Source organism: Mobula birostris, chromosome 27 (assembly GCF_030028105.1).
Source record: "Mobula birostris isolate sMobBir1 chromosome 27, sMobBir1.hap1, whole genome shotgun sequence".
NCBI lineage: Eukaryota > Metazoa > Chordata > Chondrichthyes > Myliobatiformes > Myliobatidae > Mobula > Mobula birostris.
In genome coordinates this window covers 18148552-18174542 of record NC_092396.1, presented here as the reverse complement: position 1 = coordinate 18174542, position 25991 = coordinate 18148552, and the positions used below count along the sequence as shown (strand labels likewise).

Below are 25991 nucleotides of genomic sequence, written 5' to 3'. Positions count from 1 at the left end.
TCTCGGAAATGAAGAAACGGTCAACGTTTCGGGCCGAGACCCTTCTTCAGGACTGGGGAGGAAGGGGGAAGATGACAGAATAAAAAGGTGGTGGGGGTGAGGTGAGGGGAAGGAGGACAGCTAGAAGGTGATGGGTGAAGCCAGGTGGGTGGGAAAGGTAAGGGGCTGGAGTGGAAGGAATCTGACAGGAGAGGAGAGTGGACCATAGGAGAAAGGGAAGGAGGAGGTGAAAGGCAGGTGAGAAGAGGTAAGAGGCTAGAGTGGGGAATGGAAGAGGAGAGGGCTGAGGGACTTTTTTTTTACCAGAAGGAGAAATGGATATTCATACCATCAGGTTGGAGGCTACCCGGAAGGAATAGGAGGTGTTTCTCCTCCACCCTGAGGGTGACCACATCGTGGTGCGAGAGGAGGCTGTGGACCGACACAGAGTTAGAATTTTCTGTTTTGTTTTAGATCATGCCCTGAGGTCTCTTACATCCAATTAAGAGAGATTTTGGTTTGATATTTCTGACAGTGTCAGCTCGGGTAACGGGCTGTGGGCTAGTCATCGTTCTAAGCTTCCGAGTGACCCAGCCAGCTCTTAGGGCTGATTTAATTGCATCCCAATCACAACAAAGGGCCCTCTACAGCTGTGAACGTTTTGATGTTGAAAGGAGCCCTTTCTTTAGCAGAGCTATTAAACAACACCAAGGGAAAGCAATCCCTTACGGATTGCTGTGTCCAGTAAGAGGGGTACAGAAAGGGTCCCAAGTCAGGATCCTTGTGTAAACAAAAAGGACGTGTGCTTGCCCGAGAGAGAGAAGGGAGTGCAGTGAAGCTTCATCAGGTTAGTTCCTGGGATATGCGGTACATTGTATGCTGGAAGGTTGTAACTGGGCCTCAAGTTTAGAAGAACGAGGAGTGACTGGATTAAAAGGTACAATGAAGCATAGATGTAGGGTGGATGTTCTCCTGGCTAAGAGGTCTGACACGGGTCAGTATCTCAAAGTAAGGGATAGGCCATTTCAGAGTAACGCGAGGGGGAATGTCTTCATTCTGATAGTGATTGAATCATTCGTCTTCACTACCACAGAAGGCTTGAGGCTCAGAATGGAGATGAACAGATATCTGGATGTTGGAGGACTTGGGGGAGGGGGAATATAGGGATTGGGTGCACCACTTAGTGTGAGATGAATGAGAAACGGAACAGACACCGGGGGCAGCTCCTGTGGGTTGCCAGGGCCAAAGGCCAACTTTGGTTCTCTGTCATTTGTCAATGAGATCGGTGGGCAGGATTGGGATTGGGGGTGTGGATGTGGCACATGGGAGGAACTGCGATCAATCTCCTTGTGGCCTTCTGCACTTCCGAAGCGTGGCGACACCCCAAATCCCTCCTGGACTGTCTACACCCCAAAGGCATGAACACTGAACTTTCCAATTCCCCCACCTCTCAACTCTGCTTCTCCCTCTTCCAGACCCACTGAGATCCTCCAGCCCTCTTTGATTTCATAATCCTCCTCTATAGCCCCATTACCCAGTTTTGTTTTCTCCCCACCTCGCCCTACCTAAGCCTCACCCGACTCCACCGGCTTATGCATCGCACTCCCTGGGATCACTTTCCAGTCCCTGTCTTGCCTCTTCCCAACTCCCTGCTATACAGGCTATCCTCTATGCTCCACACCCCCCCCCGCCCCACCAATCATTCACCCACATGTACCGCCAGTCCCCATGAACACCATGAACAGTTTATTTTGATCTTGCTGCAGACTCCCTCCTCTGCACTCTCCTGTGTCTCTGGATCTGCTCTTTGATAACTCAGAGCTACACACAGTCCCATGCCCCACTGTTGGGATAGAGTCTGGGGTGAACCACAGCTGGCTTACACTGAATTGGACAAGATCCAAATGAATCCTACTCTCAAAAATGCCCCTTACCTGTCTACACATTACTGTGTGATTTTATATCCTAATGTACTTGCATTTGATTTTTTGCATTAATTCCAAATTTCACTTGAATTGACTTTATTACTTATATCCTTCATATACATGAGTAAAAATCTTTGTTATGTCTCCATCTAAATGTGCAATTTATAGTAATTTATAATAAATTGTATGTACAATAGGATAGTCAATATAACATAGAAATACAGTTATGTCAGTGTGACTTAATCAGTCTGATGTCCTGGTGGAAGAAGCTGTCCTGGAGCCTGTTGGTCCTGGCTTTTATGCTGCGGTATCGTTTCCCGGATGGCAGCAGCTGGAACAGTTTGTGGTTGGAGTGACTTGGGTCCCCAATGATCCTTCAGGCCCTTTTACACACCTCTCTTTGTAAATGTCCTGAACTGTGGGAAGTTCACATCTACAGATGTGCTGGGCTGACTGCACCACTCCCTGCAGAGTCCTGCGATTAAGGGAAATACAGTTCCCATACCAGGCAGTGATGCAGCCAGTCAGGAAGCTCTCAATTGTGCCCCTGTAGAAAGTCCTTAGGATTTGGGGGCCCGTACCAAAACTTCTTCAACCGTCTGAGGTGAAAGCGGTGCTGTTGTGCCTTTTTCATCCCACAGCCAGCATGTACGGACCATGTGAGACCCTCGGTGATGTTTATGCCAAGGAACTGAAAGCTGTTCACCCTCTCAACCCCAGATCCATTGATGCCTGTCTCCATTCCTCCTACCGTCCACAACCAGCTCCTTTGTTAGTGGTGAAGGTGTTGTTGAAGTTTTGATTCACTTTAACCCCATCACACTGCCTCATTCTGTGCCTGGTCTGAGGAAAATGCTGCTGCATTGAAGTAAACTCCCATCACTTCACCTCTGACTGCCAGTGAGAGCCCAGCACCCACAGACCACAGGGAGCTCCTGTGCGGGCACCCTGGGGACAGTTTCTGTTTGCAGCCCAGGAGGGTGGATTCCAGTATGTGTCACAAGGTAACTGCTGGTCTGACTCAGATGTGGAGATTCACCTAAAGCCAGCCTTGTGTGGCCCATGAGGTATCTCATGGCAGCTTTCCCAGTACATTTTCTGCCTTTCATGACAGAGTGGGAACATAGGAGTAGTAACAATCTTTAATCCCTCGCTAAAATGCTTCAAGAGTCACTAAATCTTACAGCACAGACACAGGCCATTCAGCCCATGTGTTGTGTTGGCCCCTTTGAATTCTCCTGTTCTCATTTCTTCTATTCCATGGATGTTGAATTTCTCAAATCCTATCATTTTTGTATAAGGCTGCATTTCTTTCTTGCCGCTCTCTGCCAAGTGGAGACCTTGAAGGACCTCGCAACCACTGAAGTACTTTGTCACGTAGCTGTTCTTGTAGAGAAACGCAGCTGTCAATTTGTACATAGCGAGCTCCCACAATCAGCAGCTGAGCTGGTGAACAGCAACCCTGCCTTTGGTGATGTTGGTTGAGGAGTAGTTATGGCCAGGGTGGCAGAAAGAACTGCCCGGTTCACTCTGGACCCACGGTTACGGCAGTGTTCATTCCAGTGGACTGCACAAGCTAAGCTGAGTTTATTGACATGCACAAGGTTGGCGTGGGATAGATAAAGTGAACACCTAGCTCACGGGTGACTCGAACAATTCACAAGTCAGAAACGCGGCCACAAGCTGAGTTCCCACGTGGCAGAAAATCCCCACGGCAACCCGGCAAATCCATCCCTTCAGCCTCTCAAACATTCATTTGTATGTGTGGGCTGTGGATGGGTCAGGTGTTTGTAAGCTGGGAAGGACCTTTGTACCCACCGGAGGGGGCAGACAAGCCTTGGCTTAATGTTACATCAGTGGAGCGTTCCTCTGGAAGCCCCAGAGTGGGAATTGAACCCAGAACCTTCAGAATCAGTAACACTGAGCTGCACTCAGCTGAAATATTTTCTTAGCCCATTCCTTTCATGCCACAGGCTGTGATCCAGCAATTCAGGAATCTGATGTGGTTAACTGTTTAACAACCACCAATGGGGAAAGTACTATAGTTTCTGGCTGGGCCTTCAGCACCAGCACTGGACTCAGGAATTCCCCTCCATCCTCTCTCTTCAAGGTGTTTCTCAGCACTCTGACCAAACATTTGATTGCCTGACTCACCGACGTGGCTCTTCAGTTCAGCTTTGAAGGTGGTTCCCATGAGGAGCCATGGGAGCTTTCCCTTTTGGTGGGGACTTCTTCTATACAACTGCTTTTGGTTGTTATTAACTGCTTGTGAGTCTGTACTTGAGACAGGTGTCCCTTCAAAAAAAAGTTTGTTTTTTTTCCCCAAGGGGGTGATGTGTTGTGCGTGACTCACAGACAGTGTGCTGGCGCAGGGTGGGATGGAGGCCTTGAGTAAGGAGTGTGGCTGGAGTCTGACTGGGACGGGCGCCGGCTTGGTGGGACGTTCACCGGTGATGGGACTGACCTGTAACTTTCCCCTCCCTTCCATTGCAGTGTGCCGTGGCTTTGCAGTGTTGGAGGACGGAGCGTTGGCACATAACCTTCAGGAGCAGGAGAGTAAGTAGAAACACCAGCTGCGGGTCTGCCTGCCTTCATCACCCACAGAGGATGCTCAACCGTTGGCTCTGCAGCAACTCCTTTTAGAGGGCTTTCAGTTTACACAAACCAGACTGCAACTTGGCCCTCGCTCCCACCAACCCCAGCCCAACCACCAATCACAGTTTCTCTGCCTCTGGTCCAGAGGGTGCTCGGAGGGGCTTTAAGTTGCACGGGGGTCAGACAGACCGAGACCAGGGGGAGTACAATTGACCAAGGCTTCTGCTCCTCCATTCTCTCGGTGTGAGCACTCAGCACCATTGACCGTGTGTCAGTGAGAGAATAAGGGGAGGAGGTCTGCTAAGGGCAAGGAAGGAAACTGGTATGTAGATCAGGAGGGGTTAGTGTGTCTCCATTACGGAGCACAAGAAGGCGGAGAGCCCTGGCTCGGTGCTTGGGTCGGGACGGGCACTGAATAGGCCCCAGTGTCATGGGGAGAGTCTGTGGTGAAGGCTCCTGGAACTGGGGCTGGGGAAATGTATCTCTGGAAAGCAGCTGGAGGCTGCATCATCATGGTGAGAACATGGAGCCATAGAAATCTACAGCACATTACAGGCCCTTTGGCCCACAATGCTGTGCCGACCCACGTTACCTACTCTAGAAACTGCCTAGAATTTCCCTACCGCGTAGCCATCTATTTTTCTGAGCTCCACACACCTATCTAAGAGTCTCTTAAAAAAACCCTGTTGTGTCCAAATCAGGGGGTTGAGGGGGATGTGGGCCACAGCAGGGGGAGGGGGAGGTTTGTGTGGTGGCTATGGTTGAGGGAGGGTGGTGGGAAGGTCTGGAAGCCTCCTGGCTTCTGTTTCTTTTCTTGCTATCCCATTTGGAAAGAGTATAGCTGAAAGGTGCGTCCTAAAGCCAACAGTGAGAGCAGTGTCCCTGTGTTGGTGTCCCCCAGTTGAGCAGCACTACGCCTCGAACATCGAGAAGAACAAGCTGGTGCGGCAGGATGTCTGCGTGGCCAAGAAGCTGCAGGACGAGGAGGAGCTGGAGGCCAGGCACTACAGCCGGGAACACCAGCAGCAGATGTAAGTTTGGGGGTGGGGAGTGGACAATGAGGGGGTGGAGGGGTGGGGTTGCTGTTGGAAGGCAGGGCATCAGGTGGTAAGATGAAGTTGTGTCAAACAATAATCAGTTTCTAAGATGGTAAATTAAATATTTGTTTTAATGACCTCAGTATTTGGACCAAAGTGCCCCTCCCCCCACCCCTTTGATAAGCCACCCAGTGACCAGGCTCTGTTCCCAACAACCTGCACATGGTAGCAATTCACATAACAATGGATGGTGTGTTACAGCCCTTGTGCTCCCACTGGCATCTGGTCCTTAGTTTGGTGTTTTACCAACTGGTGAACTCATGATAAAACCCCTTCTGTTGTCAGTCTGGGTTTGAGCAACCTCTTCCCTCCGCCCCCCCCAACATGGAGATGTTGTGCTCAAACTCCTAATCCCAACTTTTGCCCCCCGGTCTGGCGTCTCATCCAATGACACACCGTCCATGATGGTGTCACTGTCACACAAACACCCAGGCCCCAGGTATCTCCTCGGCAGGCTGGGCAGCCGGTCCCGCTGGTGCCGAGGGAAACGGTATCAGGGCTGCAGTTGTTCTGGCTCTGGGGGCAGGGGGAGCCTCAAACCAAGGCTGTGATTGGCTGAAATCCATCCCTCAAACCAAGGCTCTGATTGGCTGAAATCCATTCCCCCCCCCCCCCCAGAGCCTGGGCACGCTCTGTAGGGGCAAAAGGTGTAACTTAGCTCACCGGAGTACTGTGTACAGTTCTGGTCACCAAATTATAGGAAATATATCAATAAAATTGAGAGAGTACAGAGGAGATTTACTAGAATGTTGCCTGGGTTTCATCTCCTAAGTTACAGGGAAAGGTTGAACAAGTTGGGTCTTTATTCTTTGGAGCATAGAAGGTTGAGGGGGGACTTGATAGAGGTATTTAAAATTATGAGGGGGATTGCTAGCGTTGACGTGGATAGGCTTTTTTCCATTGAGAATGGGGGAGATTCAAATAAGAGGACATGAGTTGAGAGTTAAAGGGCAAGAGTTTAGGGGTAACATGAGGGGGAACTTCTTTACTCAGAGAGTGGTAGCTGTGTGGAAGGAGCTTCTGGCAGAAGTGGTTGAGGCAGGTTCGATGTTGTTTAAAGTTAAATTGGACAGCTATATGGACTGGAAAGGAATGGAGGGTTATGGGGTGAGTGCAGGTCAGTGGGACTAGGTGAGAGTAAGAGTTCGGCACGGACTAGAAGGGCCAAGATGGCCTGTTTCCGTGCTGTAATTGTTATATGGTTATATGGTTCCCCCAGCTCTCCAGCAGTGGAAAGAGCAGGTTCCACGAGGGGAGGGAGAGAGAGAGAGCAGATGGTGTAACCCATACAGCAGCCTGCATTATGGTGGGCTGTGCAGAGTTTGGTGTTTCTTCCCCTGCCCAGAAGCATCTCCAGCTCTGGTATCAGGGTGTTCGTACCCATGCACGAGCAGGCTTGGGGGCTGTTTGGGGGAGCCCAGTGTGAGCTTGTGCTGACGTCACAGATCTTGCCTCTGGGTCAGTGCAAAAGTGCTGTGGCAGCAATTGAGAAAAGCGGCTGGAAGTGGGTGTCCACCTCCCCCTGTGGTTGGCTCATGATCAAAGGCAAAGGTATGTGCACAAGTACGATTAGGAGCAACGACAAACTCACTTGCAGCAGTGTCAGATAGCACAGAACATCAGATACACAACGCAAGGGGCACAAATGTACTACTTATCTGGTGTTTGTGAGCCGACAGTTTTTCAGCAGCTTCGCTTCACAGGCTATGAAGCACCCGGGACTATCCTGGGCCAGCGGCTCTCTTTCCCGAGCTCACCACCATTTCTGTCTGCAGTGAGGAGCTGGATTCCCAGTACGCCAAGGTTGTCCAGGAGGAGATCGAGAAGCGGCTTGAAGAGAGTCTGCGGCGGGAGGCGCAGGACAAGGTAGGCGGGCTCGTGCCCACTTATAAGCGTTAGCGGGGAGCCTTTGGGTGAGCTGAGGGGCACTTGTACACCTGCTGGTTCCAAACACCCAACTGCATAACAGAATTCCAATTTATCAGCCCCCTCTCCCTGCCCCTTTCCCACGACTTCAGTCCTCTCCTGAATACAAAGTTGGTTGGCTTGGGTATGAGCCAAGGGGAGGCCCCCTCTCTCCAGTCCATGCAATACCCCAGGAAGATGCCACCACACCCAACAGCAGAGCTCTCGTAGCCTTGTTGTTCTCCATCATCTGCTGGTTGGATTATCGTCCTTCAAAGAGCCCGATCGCAGACCTCTCTCTTGTCCAAGGGTTTATGCGGCTTATGCCAGTGACCTCACCCGGGGTCGACACGGCAGTGCAAAGTTTTGCAGCGCTAGTTGTAAGATCAGGGTTTGACTCCTGCCACTGGCTCTTAAGGAGTTTGTATGTCCTCACCATGGCTCCATGATTTCCTCGTGGTGCTCCTGTTTCCTCCCACAGTCCAAAGACAAAATTAAAAGTTAGAGTCACTGAACACCACAGCACATAAAACAGGCCCTTCAGCCCATCTAGTTCATGCCAAAAAATGAAATCTACCTGGAGCCAGGCCAGAGCTCCCCATAACCCTCCCTTTCATAGGGCATAAGTTTCTTTTAAATGCTGAACTTGAGCCCAAGTCCACCACTTATGCTGGCAGCTTGCTCCACAATCTCAGCACCCTCTGAGTGAAGAAGCTCCCCCTCATGTTCCACTTAAACGTCTCACCTTTCACCCTTAACCCACGACCTTTCGTAGTCTCAGCCAAACTCACTGGAAAAAGCCTGCTTACATTTACCCTATACCTGCCCCTTATAATTTTGTATACCTCTATTCCCTAAAGAGTAGCGGAATATGGGGAGATTTGATAAAGTCCTGATCTATTCAACCTTCCCTCATAACTCGGGTCCTGGCAGCATTCTTATAAATTTTTTTCTGTACACCTTTTTTGCCGCGTGCCTGCGTGCATGCGAGTCTGTGCGTGTGTGATGATTTTTTCATGGCTTTTTATTTTACAAGGTGCAGAACGAGAGGGAGAGACTGTGTGGTGCGCCACTCCTCACACAGACATTTTCGCAGTATTTTCCCTTTATTTTACGAGGTCGAGTTGCGATCTCGACACTCAACCGGGCACAGATGGAAAGCGTACTCGGGAGCGGACCGGACTGGTTTCGAACCCGGGAACCTCCGCTCCCGGGTCCAGCGCCGATGTCATTGAGCCACCAGCCCGCCCTTTTCTGTACACTTTCAAACTTATTTACACCTTTCCGGTAGGGAGGTGATCAAAACTGCACACAATACTCCAAATTAGGCCTCACCAATGTCTCATACAACTTCAACATTACATCCCTACTCCTGTACTCAACACTTTGATCAAAAGGCCAATGTGCCAAAAGCTTTCTTTACAACCCTATCCACCTATGAAGCCACTTTCAATAAATGATTAATCTGAATTCCCAGATCCCTCTGTTCTACTGCACTCCTCAGTGCCCTACAATTCGCCGTGTATATCCTACCCTGGGTTGTCCTCCCAAAGTACAACACCTCACATTCGTCTGCATTAAATCCCATCTGCTATTTTTCAGTCCATTTTTCCAGCTGGTCCAGATCCCAAAGCAAACTTTGATGGCCTTCCTCACTGTCTACTATATCCCTAATCTTGCTGTCGTTCAGTTTACTACATTATCCAGATCATTGAGGTAGATGACCAACAACAACAGACCCAGCATCCATCCCTGACTCCCACTATTAGTAACAAGCCTCCAGTCAGAGAGGCAACCATCTACTAACACTCTTTACCTTCTTCCGTGAAGCCAATGTCTAATCTATTCTACAGCCCCGTTCTGAATTCCACACGACTGAACCTTCTTGACCAGCCTCCCACGCAGGACCTTGTCAAAGCCCTTGCTAAAGTCCTTGTAGACAATATGCACTGCATTGCCTTCATCGGTTTTCCAATCTCAAAACTCTGTAAGATTAGTTAGACACGACCTACCACTCACAAAGTCATGTTGACTATCCTTAAACAGTCCCTGTCTATCCAATGGCTTAGATATCTGGTCTCTTAGAATACCTTCCATTAATTTACCAACTACTGATGTCAGGTTCACTAGCCTATAATTTCCCATCTTATTTTTAGAGCTTTTCTTTAAAAAATAAGAGAGCATTAGACATCCTTTGATCCTTCAGCACCTCGCCTGTTACTTTGGATGTTTTAGAGCCCTGCAACTTCAGCACCGGTTTCCCACAGGGACCAAGGAAGCACCTTGTCAGGCCCTGGTGATTTATCCACCCGAATGTGCCTTGACAGGAACCACCTCCTTGTTTGTAATTTGTATATGGTCCATGACCTCACTTCTATGGACCCTTGTGTCCACCTGTGAGTAAATACAGATGCAAAAAATCCATTTAAGACCGCCCTCATCTCTTTTTGCTCCCTGCATAGATGACCAATCTGATCTTCCAGAGAGCCAATTTTGTCCCTTGCAATTCTTTTTCTCTTAATATATCTGTGGAAGCTCTGGGTATTCTCCTTCACCTTGTCTGCTTGAGCATCTCGTGTCTTTTAGCCCTCCTGATTTCCTCTTGAATTTCTTTCAGTCTTCAAGTACCTCATTTGTTCCATTCTGCCTATACCTGCTATATACTTTCTCCTTCTTATCCAGGGCCTCAATATCTCACGAAAACCAAGGTTCAATAAACCTGTTATCCTTGCCTTTTATTCTGACAGAACATACAAACTCTGTACTCTCAATATTTCAGTTTAGAAGGTCTCTGACTTAACAAGGACATCTTTACCTGAAAATGACCTGTCTCAATCCACACTTGCCAGATCCTTTCCAATACCATCAGAATTGGCCTTTCTCCAATTTAGAATCTCGACCAGAGGATCAGACCTATCTTTTTCCATAATTATATTGAAACTAATATAATTATTGATCACTAGTTAGGGTCTGTTAATTGTAGGCATGTTATGTTAGTGCTAGAAGTATTTCAATGTACGTGTGACCAATAAAACTGATTTTTAATCTTTAGCCACCTCCCCCCTCCCAGGGTAGAAGATGAAGATGTCCAGTCTGTGCCAACACTGAGCTGGATGGGATAACAAACCCATTTGTCAATTTCTCTAGCTTCCTCAATAAATGTCACAGGCAACATGTAGGTTCCTCTCAAAGTGATTGATCAGTAGGGCGGGACTGACAGTCTATGGCTAAGGATTGGTAATGTTGGTGTTGAGTACTGACGCCCCCCCCACCCCAGCCACCCGAGAGCAGAGAGCCTGTAGAAACACGCTCTTGATGGGGACCCCTCGGGGTGTGATGAGCTGATGTGACTTTGGCCAGGTCCTCAGGATCACCCTCCCTCCCACTCCCACAGCCCCTTCCAGGTGGTGTCATTCAAAGTCTTGCATCCATCCCAGTGAACACAGGGGGCCTCTGTTTAACACTCCATCTGAAAGGCAGGGCTTTTCCACTGCAGCAGTCCCTCAGTATTGCACTGGGATCACAGCCCCCAAGAGGAAGGTGGGGTGCCCAGGGTCTGAGGGGGAAGAGCCGATATTTGACACAGTGTCAGGCCAAAATGTGGCTGTTGTAACCGCGGCGGAATGGGCTCCAGCATCCCCTCCAAAGAGGGGCAACCTTTTCTAAATGAGACGTATACTGATTGTTCTAAGCAGGACAGGGAAACAAAAGCAGTGGTAGTGTTTGCAGCTGGCAGGCCAGGCAGTCGGCCACAGACAGAAGCTCCTAACGCCGTGAGTCTGTTGGCTGAAACCCTAGACCAGTGGCTTTGAGTGAGGTTCTGGCTTCCTTACAGCTGGGAGAAGCTGCTCCTCTTGGGACCCCGTGGTGAAACACGCTGTCAATGTGTCTCATCACCGGTTCCGTGTCACAGCAGTGAGTCTGGAGAGGTATCTTTTAATGCTTTGGTTGCCTGGTCTAACTAGTATAGCCCTCCCTACTCTTTTCTCTCTCCCCCCCCCCCCCCCCCCACCCCTACACACTGGATGATATGTGTTGCCGGGTTCTCACTAGGAACAGCTCCTGCCAGCTGTAAGCCAGCCAATTCCTCTCTCCAATCACCACTCCAACATGTTACACAATGTGAGAAGCTTCTGTCTGCAGCTCAATTAAACTCACATCAGCACAGTTAGACCTTGTGTAATTAGAGTGGGGACTGGACTGTGACATTACCTCCCAGTGAGCCTTCTGTTTTCCCTTCCGTGAATTCCACGGCATTGCCTTTGAATCCTTCTCAATCAATCATTGTATCGCCACCACAGACGGACAGTAATAAGAACGCACACACAAAAACACAAACGGTCAACGTTTTGGGCCGAGACCCTTCTTCAGGACTCAGCCTGAAGCGTCAACTGTTTACTCTTTTCCATAGTTGCTGCCTGACCTGCTGAGTTCCTCCAGCATTTTGTGTGTGTTGCCTTGGATTTTCCAGCACCTGCAGATTTCTCCTGTTTGAGATAATAGAGAAGTCACTTTTCCCAGAGACTGAGCCTGGTTCTGGTCTCTCCAAAAAACACAGATGTCTTCCCCCACACCTGCCCCAGCTCATCCTTTCAGACCTCCCTACTGAACATCAGTGTAAACAGTTTTCATGAGAGCTGGGCAGAGCCGCTCTGATTCCTTAAGGTTGACACTTTAATTTGTAAATCCTGTTGCTACTTGTCTATTCCACGGAACACTTCCTGTATTGGCTGGTGTAGTGTGATTGGAAACCTCGGCTTTGGGGCTCTGGGCTGGGTGGATGTGGCTGTGTGGACAAGTGTGAGTTACTTGCTATTTTCCCTCTACCACCTCACAGAAGTGATTGCCTTTCACAGGTTCTGACCCCCAGATCTGTGCAGTACCAGCTGACACTGGGATCGGAGCTTGTTGATGCCCCAGCTAAAACTTTGCCATATTTTATAAACCACACAGAGCGTAGGTGATGGAATGGGACTGGCATGTAAAGATTAGGGTTGTCACGTGCAAGTCGAAGCACACAGTGAAGCATGTCGTTTGTATCGACAACCAGCGCAGTCAGAGGATTGTGCTGGGGGACAGCCTGCAATTGTCGCCTTGCTTCTGGCACCAACGTGGCCTGCTCACAACTTGCCCACCTTGGAATGTGGGAGAAAACTGTTGGAGCAGATGGGGGAAAACCACGCGGTGACGGGAAGAAAGTACAAACTCTTCGTATAGACAGTGGTGGAATTCAACCCCGATCCCCGCTGCCACTCTAACTGCCACAGTACGGTGCTGCCCTCGCCCCCTTCCTTCCAACCCTACCGCATCTGCTAGGTAGACCAGAGATATCTGCACGTGAGAGACACAGTGCCCACTTCCCCTTCACGAGCGGGAGTGGGATTGCCCTGTGTCATGTCGTTGAGCTGCTCTCTCACCTCCGCACAACCACACTTGTTTTCACCTGAGCTGCCTTTCATCTTGTTCTCTCCAGGCGGCTTCCTTCTGTTTCTCCCCCGCCGCGGATACCTCACTAATTCCAGCATTGCGGCCACAGACTGCCTTTAATCACAAGATCACAAGACAAAGGAGCAGAAGTAGGCTATATGGCCCATCGAGTCTGCTCCGCAGCTCCCCCATGAGCTAAACTATTCACCCATCTAGTTCCAATTTCCGGCTTACAAGATCACAAGACAAAGGAGCAGAAGTAGGCCTTGTCAACTTCCTTCTCAACTCTAACAGCCGGTGTGCCAGCCATTAAGAGCCTGTCTCTGGCTGGGTCCCAGCGCTCTCTCTTCTCCTGTTCACAGCTTGCTGACTGTGCCTTTGACTTTTGCAGGCCTCCAATTCAGTAAAGTGAGTAAATGTGCTGAGGTGCTGAGCTGGTGGTGGTGGTTGTGGTTTGCCACAATTCCAGATTCCAGAACGTCTCTCTCCACACCCCCCCCTCCCCCGAGTAGACAGTGAGGCACTTGCTATGTCGGTTATTTGGAGCATTGATGTATTGAAGGAATGGGTGAAAGGGAGATGGGACTGGGCTTGTGTTTAGTGTAAGTGTCCACGTGGACCATCTGGGTGACATTGCCTGCTTTGTGATCCAGTTCTGCACACCGTTTCCATATCAGCATCAACTGCCAACGGTTTGGGCAGGTTTGTCTGAGCTCACGACAGGAGAAGTTTGTGGAGCTGAGTCCCTCTGTCAGTGCAACGTTCCCTCTTTTTAAAAAGAAACCTTTATTTGTCACATGCTCATCAAAACTTACGACGAAATACGCTGTTTTGCGTCAATGGCCAACACTGCCCGAGGATGTGCTGGGGCAGCCCGCAGGTGTTGCCACACATTCTGGCGCCAACACAGTATGTCTACAAGTTTAACACGAGGAATTCTGCAGATGCTAGAAATTCAAGCAACACACGTCAAAGTTGCTGGTAAGCGCAGCAGGCCAGGCAGCATCTCTAGGAAGAGGTACAATCGACGTTTCGGGCCGAGACCCTTCGTCAATGGTCTGGGCCGGAAACGTCGACTGTACCTCTTCCTAGAGATGCTGCCTGGCCTGCTGTGTTCACCAGCAACTTTGACGTGTCTACAAGTTAATGACACTCACCAGGATGTCTTTTGGAATGTGGGAGGAAACCCACGTGGTCACGGGCGGAATGTACAAACTCTGTACAGACGGAGGCGGGAATTGAACCCTGATCTCTTGATCGTTGGTGCTGTGAAGTGTGATGCTACACATACTGTATTGTGAATTTGTGCCTGGATTAGCAAGCGAAGTCCCATCTGCTGGGTGCTCCTCACTGGGCTAGCTACACTCCTCCTGTGCACTCGGCCTGGTATTTATGAGGGGTATTTCCAGCCACCTCATTGGGGACTGTTTATTATTCACCCCAAAGGTGACCTTGGGAAGCATCAGATCTGGACGTGGTCCTGTGCACACCCGGTGAGTCCCTATCCTGGGGTACTGTCTGGTCTTTGGACACCCAGGGCTGCCGGTGGCATTGGCTTAGATTCAATAGCCAGGGGCCAAGATGGGCTCTGTGTGGCCCAGTGGATAAATTTGAGTGGCTTGGGTGTCCTGTGTCAGGATTCGGTGGGTAGTAACTTCTAAAGAGTAGATTCATTGAACCAGAAAGCCTTGCTCCAAATTAAAGCCATGCATCAGACTATGACTTACAGAGGGCTTCCCTCAAGCCTTTTGTACAACATTTGCTGATTCTTCAATGTATGAACTTCCTGCTCGTAATATGGTCAATGAGTTAAGTTTTTTAAAGATTTATGGCCCTAGAGCAGGGGTTCCCAACCCGAGGTCTATGGACCCTTTGATTAATGGCATAAGAAAGACTGGGAGCCCCTGATCGAGAATGTGGTGAGTGAGCTGTATGTTCTGAATCCCTGGGCCATTTTCTCATTTGCTCCGGATAATGAAGCCTGCTGAATAGGTGAGGAACAGGAGAGGCAGTTTCAATGGAGGAGATTTGTTGTGTGAGTGAGCTGGTCATCTGTTTGAACAAGGACCGTGACCGGAGCTCTGGTGCTCAATTTCTGAGCTATCTGCACTGGTGTTGTTCGTCTGTAGGTGTGTTCAGTGTAAGAACACACATAGGAACAGGATGAGGCTGTCGCCACCGTACAAAAAGATCACAGCTGATCCAGTCTTGGTCTTGACACCGGTCTCCTGGTCTCCTGTTCTCTTCCCCTCTCTAAGCACCTTGTCTTTTTTGCAGTGCAAGTCAGTCAATCTCCATCTCAAGCAAATTCGACAACTCCCCTCCCCGTTCTCCGCAGCTCTCCGTGATCAACGATTCCAAAAGCCCATGATCCCTGAAAGAAGAAATTCTTCCTCATCCCCATCTTGTGGGGAGCTCCTTCTGTACGATAAGATGGACTCTTGGTCTCACAATCTACCTCATTATGATTGTGCACTGCATCATTTATCTGCACTGCACTCTTTTGGTAGCTTCTATACTTTATTCTGCATTGGTATTGTTTTACCTTTAGTTTAGTTCACTAATTTAATCTGTATAAATAATATGCAAGGCAAGCTTTTCACTGTACATTATATGTATGGGTGTGTGTGTGTACATATAAATACACATACTGTGTAAGAATGTACATCTGATAACATACCAATACCCTCATCTCCTGACGAAGGGTCTCGGCCCAAAACGTCGACTGCACCTCTTCCTAGAGATGCTGCCTGGCCTGCTGCGTTCATCAGCAACTTTTATGTGTGTTGCTTGAAATTCCAGCATCTGCAGATTTCCTCGTTTTTGCTCATTTCCAAACTGTGCCTTCACAAAGGGAAGCATCGTCTCAGCACCAGCTTCACCACCGCCACCCATTTTGATAAGAACTCTCTATTCCATAGATGCTCAACCTCTCTGAATTTGTTCATTCCAAGAGTCAGCCAGCTGAGCCTTTTCCCAATGTATGTGCCTCAATCCGTCAGTGTAGACCAGAAATGTGTGTGGTCCTCCAAGTGTTGTCTCACCAGCACCTTGCAACGTAACATCAACATTTCCTTACTTTTAAAAATCAATATCAACTAGGCCTCCCAGCTGTTGGACCTCCAACCTTTCTACCCCGAGCACCAGATCCCTTCCTCGTGGCATCATTTTGCAGGGGTACTCTGCTGAACTAAAAGGAGCTTCTCACTTTCCTCTCTGGGGTACTGGCCTGAGTCTGGGATTCATGGGACTCGGCTGTGTGTTCTTTCCCTCTGCCATCAGATTTCTGAATGGACAATGAACCCATGAACACAACCTCAGTATTTTGTTCCTTGCTTTCTGCACGGCTTACTTAAAAAAGGAAATTAGATTATATATACTTATCGTAATTTATAGGTTTTATTATTATGCATTGCAATGTACTGCTGCTGCAAAATCAACAAATTTCACGACATATAGTAGTGATGTTAAACCTGATTCTAGTTCTGATATGATTTCTCTCAGCTCCACAGCACCACTCCATTAAATTCAAGGTTTTGTCAGCAGTGAATTTTTTTGGTGCTGGTGCAGTATTGTGCCATTGAAGAGAATGCATTCAGGCACTAAATAAATTGTCCTGCCGCATTCAGATCAACCTTGGCTGGATGTCACTGCCGATCTCCTTAAGTGGATCCCAACGTTCTTTCCAGATGTCCAGTTCAACCTTCAAGCTCTCATCAGCTTTTCTGCACAACTCTAGACCCTTGGGGCTCAGTTGCCCCCTTCCTCACCCTGTGGGTGCTGGGTGTCTGGGGTTTAACCTCTTCACTCTCCCACCCCTCGAGAGTGCCAGCATTCACTGGGCTTTTAAAGCTTACAATCTCCTACCTCTCCAGGTTTCTGTCTCTCACTGGGGTTTAACCTCATCTCCTACCCCTCAAGGGTGTTGGCTCACTGGGGCTTACCCTCCACTCTCACCTCTCGCAGGTGCTGGGTCTCTGGAATTTAACCCCCGGCACTCTTGCCGCCAGCCAGGTAATCATTGTAACATTCTCGCTGACCTCTCCTACCCTGCGTGCTATTTTTACTGTGAACTGATTCGAATCTGGGAGTGTGAATGCCAAAGAAAATGTAGAAAGGAGTTTGGCCTGTCCCATTGCTAAGGAACCCAGGAAAACGTGTTGATGTTTTAAGTGAATGTGATTTAAGATGTGTAATGGCTGGGTAGCAGAGGATTGAGTCACAGTGCTGCTTAGAACCTGTGGGCCTTTTATTCTGAGATGATGGAATGTTTCCAATTATAGAACAGCTGTAAAATATAGAACAGAGTGCTTGACTTTAAACAGGGACCTTGGGCATCTGAACTTCCAAGCAGGCTGAGAATTAGAAATGGTTACTATGAAACAACAGCTCGAAATGAGTTCACACCAGGGAAACAAGATCTGGTCAGGCTGGATGGCGATCCCTGGTTTCCAAGTGAACATCACCTTCTGTTACCCCTGCACCATGGTTCCAAGTTACCATCTTGTTGCCCACTGCCCTCCGGTTGTTGTCGCAGAACCCAGCCGCTGAATCTCTTAACATGCACTGCAACCCCCCACCACCCACCCCTCCCCGCAGCGCCTACCCATACAGGCTGCAGTCTTCTGACCAGCCTCGCCTTCTCCCAAACCTGCAGCCTCCCCAGACTCGGGATTCCTGGCGCACATCTCCCCCACCTTGCCAGTCCCCAGTTTCTTTGCTTCACTGTGAAGGGTTGCATCTTCTGGGGCCTAAATTCTGACAGACCTTTCTGCTTCCTGCTCATTGCTTTCCTGTCATCCTGCGGAGTGAAGGGATATGGGAAGAAGGCAGGAAAAGGGTACTGATTGTGGATGATCAGCCATGATCACAGTGAATGGTGGTGCTGGCTGGAAGGGCTGAATGGCCTACTCCTGCACCTGTTGTCTATCCTATCTAAGTGAAGCTTGGTGTCAAGCCAATGAGGCATCTTGAGGTGTTTCACTATAGTACATTACCTGTTTTGGGGTTAAACCTTAAGACGCCGGTCACTTTGCTTCTTGTTGTCTCTCAACCCCTTGTCCGTCAGACTGAGCGCACTCGGATGCTCCCCGTTTGGATCATTGCCACCTCTCACTTTTCACCGAATTCATGACTCCCACCTCCCATTCCAATCACACTGTCCGTTGTTTTGCTTCTGTTTCTGGCTGCTAGTGGCCCCCTCTCGGGTGAAGGTCACTTTGACCTTATATTCATCATTGACGCCCCTCTCCCTGAATAGCCACCTACTCGTTCCCCTACTGCCCCATCTCCATCCTTCCCTTCTTCACCAAGCCCGGGGAAGATTGGGGGTGTTGTCCTTGCCCCCTCCACCTCTACCCCTGTAACTCTCCTACCTGGCTACCACTCCCATCCTGGGAAGTTGAGCCAAAGCTGGGTGTGGCAGTTCTTGACCTCGGGGTTGAACTTTTCCTCCTATGTGTTAGCGCCATCACTCGGACCTGTAGCATCGGTCATCTCTGCCCCATCGCGACTTATCTACTGTAGAAATCAGCGCCCACACCTCCGTTCCCTGTGGTCTTCGTCTTCCAACGACCATTCGGCAGTGAAGTTCCCACCTCTCGTGCTCCTCACCCCAAGTCTCAAGGAGTCACTGTGCTCCGGCCTTTTGACGTGCTGGGGACTTGCTCCAAACAAAGAGGTGGATTCGAGTCCCTCCATGACTGCCTCCTCCTACAACATCTGAAACTCTTGGCTATTTGGTGAATGCAGCAGGCCAGGCAGTATCTCTAGGAAGAGGTACAGTCGACGTTTCAGGCTGAGACCCTTCGTCAGGACTAACTGAAGGAAGAGCTAGTAAGAGATTTGGGAGGGGGAGGGGAGATCCAAAATGATAGAAGACAGGAAGGGGAGGGATGGAGCCAAGAACTGGACAGGTGATTGGCAAAGGAATATGAGAGGATCATGGGACAGGAGGCCCAGGGAGAAGGAAAAGGGGGAGGGGGGAAACCCAGAGGATGGGTAAGGGGTATAGTCAGAGGGAGAAAAAGGAGAGAGAGAGAAAGAATGTGAGTATATAAATAAATAATGGATGGGGACGAGGAGAAGGTGGGACATTAGCGGAAGTTATACACACATTCTTTCTCTCTCTCCTTTTTCTCTCTCTGTCCCTCTCATTATACCCCTTGCCCATCCTCTGGGTTTCCCCTCTCCCCCTTTTCTTTCTCCCTGGGCCTCCTGTCCCATGATCCTCTCATATCCCTTTTGCCAATCACCTGTCCAGCTCTTGGCTCCATCCCTCCTCCTCCTGCCTTCTCCTATCATTTCGGATCTCCACCCCCCCCCCCCTTCCCACTTTCAAATCTCTTACTAGCTCTCCTTTCAGTTAGTCCTGACGAAGGGTCTCGGCCGAAAACGTCGACTGTACCTCTTCCTAGAGATGCTGCCTGGCCTGCTGTGTTCACCAGCAACTTTGATGTGTGTTGCTTGAATTTCCAGCATCTGCAGAATTCCTCGTGTTTGCACTCTTGGCTGTTTGGGCAGTTTGATTTGGACCTCCTGCCCCTCTCTGATTTTTGACCATCCCACCAACATTTGGCTATTAAACTCTGGAATTCTCTTCCTAACCCCACTCTGCCTCTGTCCCCACACACACTTACTTAAACATAACCCTCAGCAAGTCTCTTACCTTCTCCCCTGACACATTGTTTTGTTTGGATTTCATTGTGGAAGAGATTACACATGGCATCCCGCAGAGCAGGGATGTGACATGTCTGGAGCTTTTTTTAACCCCTTAAAGATGATCTCACTTTCCCCAAAATTATGTTTATGATTTTCACCCCAATCGGACTGTCCCCTCTACCTCCGTGCTCCATCAGCCTGCTTTCTGAAAGCGCCATTGAATTAATCCCTCTCTCTTCCCGTCGCCCTGTAAACTTATCCCCCTTTTTCAACTATTTACTCAGTTTCCTGTTGAATGTTGTTACTGAGTCATGTTTTAAAAACGCTCCCTCTATTCACTCTTTATTTTAGCAAATCACTCTAATTTATTTGGATATTTTTTTCCACCGGTGGACTTGGCTCGGAGCGCCCGGGTCTGTTTGCGGCAGTGAGCGAGTGTATGCACAGCAGGGGGCGGCATTCCCGCGACCGCGGCGAGAACCGCGCCGGCTGCAGCAGACAGACTGGCCGAGACCCCCTCACCTCTGGGCGGGCTCCGAGAGCCGAGAAACCCCCCCCCCCCACCTCCGCCGCCTTTCTGGGCAATCGGTGGTTTACAGGGGGTGCTCACCTGCCCCGGTAGACATTGCAGCTTTCCCCAGCTCTGGGATAAATGTGCCGTTCCTGCAGGAATGGGTTGCGAGTCAGAAGAGCAGGTGGAAGGGTGACAAACCCCCGCTGGAGGAGCGGGGGGTCGGGGTCTGAGTCGGACTCGCAATCGGGATTGTGTCGTTGCTGCGTTGCGCTCCCCCGTGTGGGAGAAGATTGAACTGCAGCGCCCTGTAATCCCGGGACACTTGAGGTTCTCCTGACGCTGAATTAAGAACAGAAAACTCGGGTTGCACTCAGGTCGGCGTTGTACACGTGGGCTTCCTTGAAGGAACCCAGTGCTGAACGTGGTTCAATGGAGACCTGTTTAAGTGCCGTGCTCAGTTCTGTGTCCTCTCCAGAATCACAAGTACATTCTGGGCATCCTGCCATCAAAATTCAAGAATTCTGCAATAAAAAAAAATGCCTTTTGATTGAGACGTTAAATCCCAGCTCCATCTGCCCTCTTGAGGAGAAGCAAGATGTTATCATAAGACCTGGAAGTACAATTAGGCCATTCGGTTCATCGAGTCTGCTCTCTGATCATGGCTGATTTAATATCACTCTCAAACCTGTTCTCCTGCCTTCTTTGAAACCCTTACTAATTAGCAAGAACGTATTAACCTCCACTTTAAATATACCCAGTAGCTTGTCCTACACAGCTGTCTGTAACAATGAATTTCACAGATTCACCCTCTGAATAAAGAAATTCCACTTCACCTCTATTCTATAGGGGTGTGCTTGTGTTCTGAGGTTGTGCCATCTGGTCCTAGACTCGCCCACTATAGTAAACGTCCTCTCTAAGTCCACTCTATCTAGTCTTTTTCACTATTAGCACAACTGGAAGAAGAGCTTGGGCTACACTCCCTGGGTCAGTGTTTCTATCTTAACCAGTACAGCCAAAGGACAGATTATCTGTTGATGGGAGCGTAACATGAATTGTAGAATCATAGGGCATTCATCATACAGAAGGAGGCTATTCTGCCCATCCTAGTATGCTGATTGCCAGACCCAACTTGAGGCAACACACATCAAAGTTGCTGGTGAACGCAGCAGGCCAGGCAGCATCTCTAGGAAGAGGTACAGTCGATGTTTCGGGCCGAGACCCTTCGTCAGGACTAACTGAAAGAAGAGCTAGTAAGACATTTTTGCTACTTGAGGCAATGGAATTACAGGACCCCGCACATACATTTCCTGAAGGCTGCACCACCCTTTGAGGCAATGAGTTCCAGAGCCCCGATCATACTCTAGGTCAGGGGTGGCGAACCCTTTTATAGACACTAGATTTGGAGACCAAAAATGTACACAATATTCCAAGTGTGGTCTCACCAGGGCCCTGTACAACTGCAAAAGGACCACTTTGCTCCCATACACAATTCCCCTTGTTATGAAGGCCAGCATACCATCTTTTGAGAGCCTGTACCTAATTGGCGATAATATTCACGACAATTCTCTCATGTGCCACGCTAATTTTGAGCAGAGGTTATCATTGATTAATGAATTAATAACAATAATTACACCGAACGGCAGATTTTTTTTTCAAAAATGTTGCTTCCTCAGAAATTTTTGTGGTTATGAAGCCAAACACAAATATAATTTCAGACTACTTGTCTCACTCAGGAATTTGGAGAAACAAAGTAACTTTTATTGATCTACTTTCACTGATCTTTTTTCTCTATACCCATGACTGTGTGGCTAGGCATAGCTCAAATGCCATCTATAAATTTGCTGATGATACAGCCGTTGTTGGCAGAATCTCAGATGGTGATGAGAAGGCGTACAGGGGCGAGGTATACCAGCTAGTTGCGTGGTGTCGCAGCAACAACCTTGTACTCAACGTCAGGAAGACAAAAGAACTGATTGTGGACTTCAGAGAGGGTAGGGAACTCACACCAGTCCTCACAGAGGGATCAGAAGTGGAGGGAGTAAGACATTTCAAGTTCCTGGGTGTGAATATATCTGAGGACCCAGGCTGGACCCAGCATATCGATTCAGCTATAAAGAAGGCAAGACGGCAGCTATATTTCATTAGGAGTTTGAGGAGATTTGGTATGTACCTTGGAGGGCATCCTAACTGCCTGCATCGCTGTCTGGTATGGGAGGTGGAGGGGGGGCTACTACACAGGATCAAAGTAAGCTGCAGAGAGTTACCAAATTAGTCAGCTTCATCATGGGCACTAGCCTCTGTAGAATCCAGGAGTGATACCTCAGAAAGGTGGGATCCATTATTAAGGACCTCCACCACCCAGATCATGCCCTCTTCTCATTGCTACCATCAGGGGGGAGGTACAATAGCCTGAAAGCACATGCTTAGTGATTCAGGAACAGCTTCTTCCCCTCTGCCATCTGATTTCTGAAAGGGCATCGAACCCGTGAACACTACCTCACTTTTTTTTTTAATTTCCTTTTTTTGGCGCTACTTATTTAACTATTTAATATATATACTACTGTAGTTCCCAGTTTTCTTTTTCTTTGTTATTCTGTATTGCATTGTACTGCTGCTGCATAGTTAGCAAATTTCACGACATATGCTGGTGCTATTAAACCTGATTCTGATTGAATATAACGTGTTTAATTGCATAACGGTATAATTATGGAATTTCCTGTGATAACACCTCAATGCTCTCAGATTGTATAAAATCATTTGCTGCTTCACTTGGCAGTAAATGTAATCATTATGTATCTTTTTATTGGGGAAGGGGTTAAAGAATTGAAGGGGAGACACTGCGTGCACCCAAGCTGGTGGTTTATTTTCACAGCCTCCTGCCTCCCCTGATTTTTCTGCACCTCTTCAATAAGGGCAAAGGATCCTTCCTATTCACTTCATCTGTTTCATCCCCTCAATCTCCCCCACCAATCATTTCATGCATCTTGGGTCCTTCTTCTCTCCCCCTCCCCCCCCCCCAGCTTGTATGTTCCAAAGGAAATAATCCAAACCAATTCAGTTTTCCATTCCTGACAACATCCTCATAAATTGCCTCTCCCAGGAACCCCTGGACACAGGGAGGGTGAGAGTCTATGTCTGTGATGGACAGTTAGTAAAGTCAGTGCGTAATTGTCACTGCCGATCAGACGCGGAGGCAGTCAACCTCCACTTTAGTGTAAGCTCTGTCTCAGAGATCCATGCTGTCTGTCGCTGTTCTAGTCTCTGTGAGCTTTGGTTTTCTTTTGGACCACTCCTCTGTTTCCTGTGAAACAAACTGATCCACATCTCCACTGCTTTCTCAGGTTTTTCTGTCCCTATATAACCTTTCTGTTCATATTCAATGCCTCAACGAATAAATGATAACATCCCATTCATTTCTTTAACCGCCTCTCGACCTGCCCTGCACCTACAAGCATCTGTAGACATTTGCTCTAACGTTGCTGCATTCTGCACGCTGCCTTGTGGGTCTTTTTGCACCACTCTCTAACTGAGTTTCTACCCTCTCCCTTTTCTTGATTAAACTTCAAGTGCTAGATTTCTGCTTAGTTGACCTGCCCACTTATCTTTTCACTCCTCTACCCGGCACCTGGCTGCAAAGAGCTCAGAGAACAGTAAGATGGAGGGATTTCACAGCACTAGGGAAGGCTGAGGAGAGTATCTCATTTCTGAATTTCCCCTGTTAACCCCAGATCCCGTGGGCCACACGAGGACAAGGGTCCCAGTATTTTTATGGCCAGTTAGTAATCCTGGTGAGTAATTACTGTTACTCATGTGGTGGTGGTGATCAGAAGTGGAGGCAGTCAGTCCCCACATTATTGTAAAGCCTCTTTCACTAAGATCTGTGTGATTTATCACTGGTCCAGTCTCCTAGTTTTGGTTTTGCTTTGGACACACACAGTGCTGCTACGAAACTCTGCTTCCTGGTAAACAAACTGATCACTGTTTCACTTCACGTCAAAGTTTGCTAAAATTCCCCACCGACTCGCACGTCTTATCATCTGCATCGGACTGTCCTCTTGAATGTCTCTGCTTAAAATGTTGTCAAAGGTGTGACTCTCACTGGGGTTCAGACCCCTCCCCTGAAGATGCTGACTCACTGGGGTTCAGATCCCTCCCCTGAAGATGCTGACTCACTGGGGTTCAGATCCCTCCCCTGAAGGTGCTGACTCTCACTGGGGATCAGACCCCTCCCCTGAAGGTGTTGACTCTCACTGGGGATCAGACCCGTCCCCTGAAGGTGCTGACTCTCACTGGGGTTCAGACCCCTCCCCTGAAGGTGCTGACACTCGCCAGCCATACCTTGTGGTTGACCTGTCTGTTCTTCCCTGTCAAGCTGACCCTGTCCCCGTTGTTACCGAACATCAAGCTGAACTGGGCATCCGTGTCAATTTTTCGCCCTCTCCCTGCCTGCCCCGACGCACCGGTCACTTTTTGCTTTCGTGTAATAACTGCCCCATGCAACATGCATGGCATTTTCATTCTTGTATCTATGAACTCAAAGGGACTTTTTTTGGGCCAAGTGTCTCAGAGCAGAGCTGTGACTAATCTGTTCCATGTGTTTGTGTTTTAGGAGGTGGCCCGGAGGCTGCAGGAGGAGGAAGAGCTGAGGAACCAGAGGAGACTCACACTGGAGGCTGAAGTGTATGGAACCAGACAAGAGGCATACCGACAGAGGGGTAAACCAGGGCCACATCCTTGTATTTTGATAGCGCCTTACACCAAGTCCAGCCTCAGAGGACATCACTGTCAATGAATTACTCTTGCTGTTAACTCTGTGATAATGAGGGAGCCAGTTTGTGCACAGCAAGCTCCTACAAGCAGTAATCTAGCAAGGTCTCTTCACTCACGTGAGAGCAAGAGAGACAGGAACATGTTGAGCCTGCTCTGCAATTAGTAAGAGCATGGCTGATCTTTACCCTGGCTCCCTTTCCCTGCGTGAACGCCACCATGTCACTAATAATTCTCCTCCCCATCGCTGCCTTGAGTACACTCATCAGCTGAGCTTCTGTGGCCCAGAGACCCCCTGCCCCCTGGGTGAGGAGATCGCTTCCCAAGTACCCCAAGGCATTATTTTTCAGCCTTCATTACAAGCCGCGCCGCTGGCAGTGTGGGGCTCCCCCAGGTGGTCCCAGAATTCCGGTCAGGACACGGCCCACTGAGGCACGAATGCCCCCTGCGGCTGGGAAGGCAGTGAGACGCTGACTTGTCCCGGATCAGCTCAATCAATGTCACTACGCGGAGCAGACCCTCTTATCCCATTGCACCAGGGCTGACTGTCCGAGAGCCATTTCCGCAGACCTACCCTCAGATCCCTTCCTCTTCACCTTTGCCTCCCTGGTGAAAGCTTTATCAATAGTCACGGAGGGCAACAGGTGCAGGAGGGGTGAAAGGAAGATTAACTCTATTTCTGACACGTGCGTTGAAACATACGGTGGAATGCATAGCTTGCGTCAGTGACCAACACAGTCTGATGTCGTGCTGGGGGTGTGGTGCAGCTGCACATATTGACATGCATCCGATGCCCACGACTTACTTAACCCTTCTTTGGAATGTGGAAGGAAGCAGAGGAAACGTACAGAGGTGCCCTGATGATTGACACTGTTACACAACCTGCTATGTGACTTGTGCGGACTGTAGTTTTCCATCAGACTGGGGAGTGACAGGAGTGGTTTCCGGCTGGGTTGTGCCACCCCAGAGGTTCCACTGGGTCACCTCCTGGTGGGAGTTGGGCATATGCAGGCACAGATACAAGAGTGTTGTTAGTGGTAATCAGTTTCCAAATTTCCACCTCGAGGATTCATTCCCGAATGAAATAATTCAGCATCTCTTTATCTTGGTAATGAGAAGTTA

General features: G+C 49.0%; 1 protein-coding gene across 3 annotated transcripts in view; it reads left to right on the top strand.

The window, feature by feature from the left end:
* The window catches only part of ccdc187 (coiled-coil domain containing 187), a 59516-nt gene that overhangs the window by 14623 nt on the left and 18902 nt on the right, over positions 1-25991 (top strand). For all 3 annotated transcript variants that reach the window (XM_072245129.1, XM_072245127.1, XM_072245128.1), the window contains exons 3-6: positions 4398-4460; positions 5401-5530; positions 7372-7462; positions 24712-24817. In XM_072245129.1, the coding sequence (XP_072101230.1) occupies positions 4398-4460; positions 5401-5530; positions 7372-7462; positions 24712-24817 (390 nt within the window). The remainder of the gene's footprint in view (positions 1-4397; positions 4461-5400; positions 5531-7371; positions 7463-24711; positions 24818-25991) is intronic.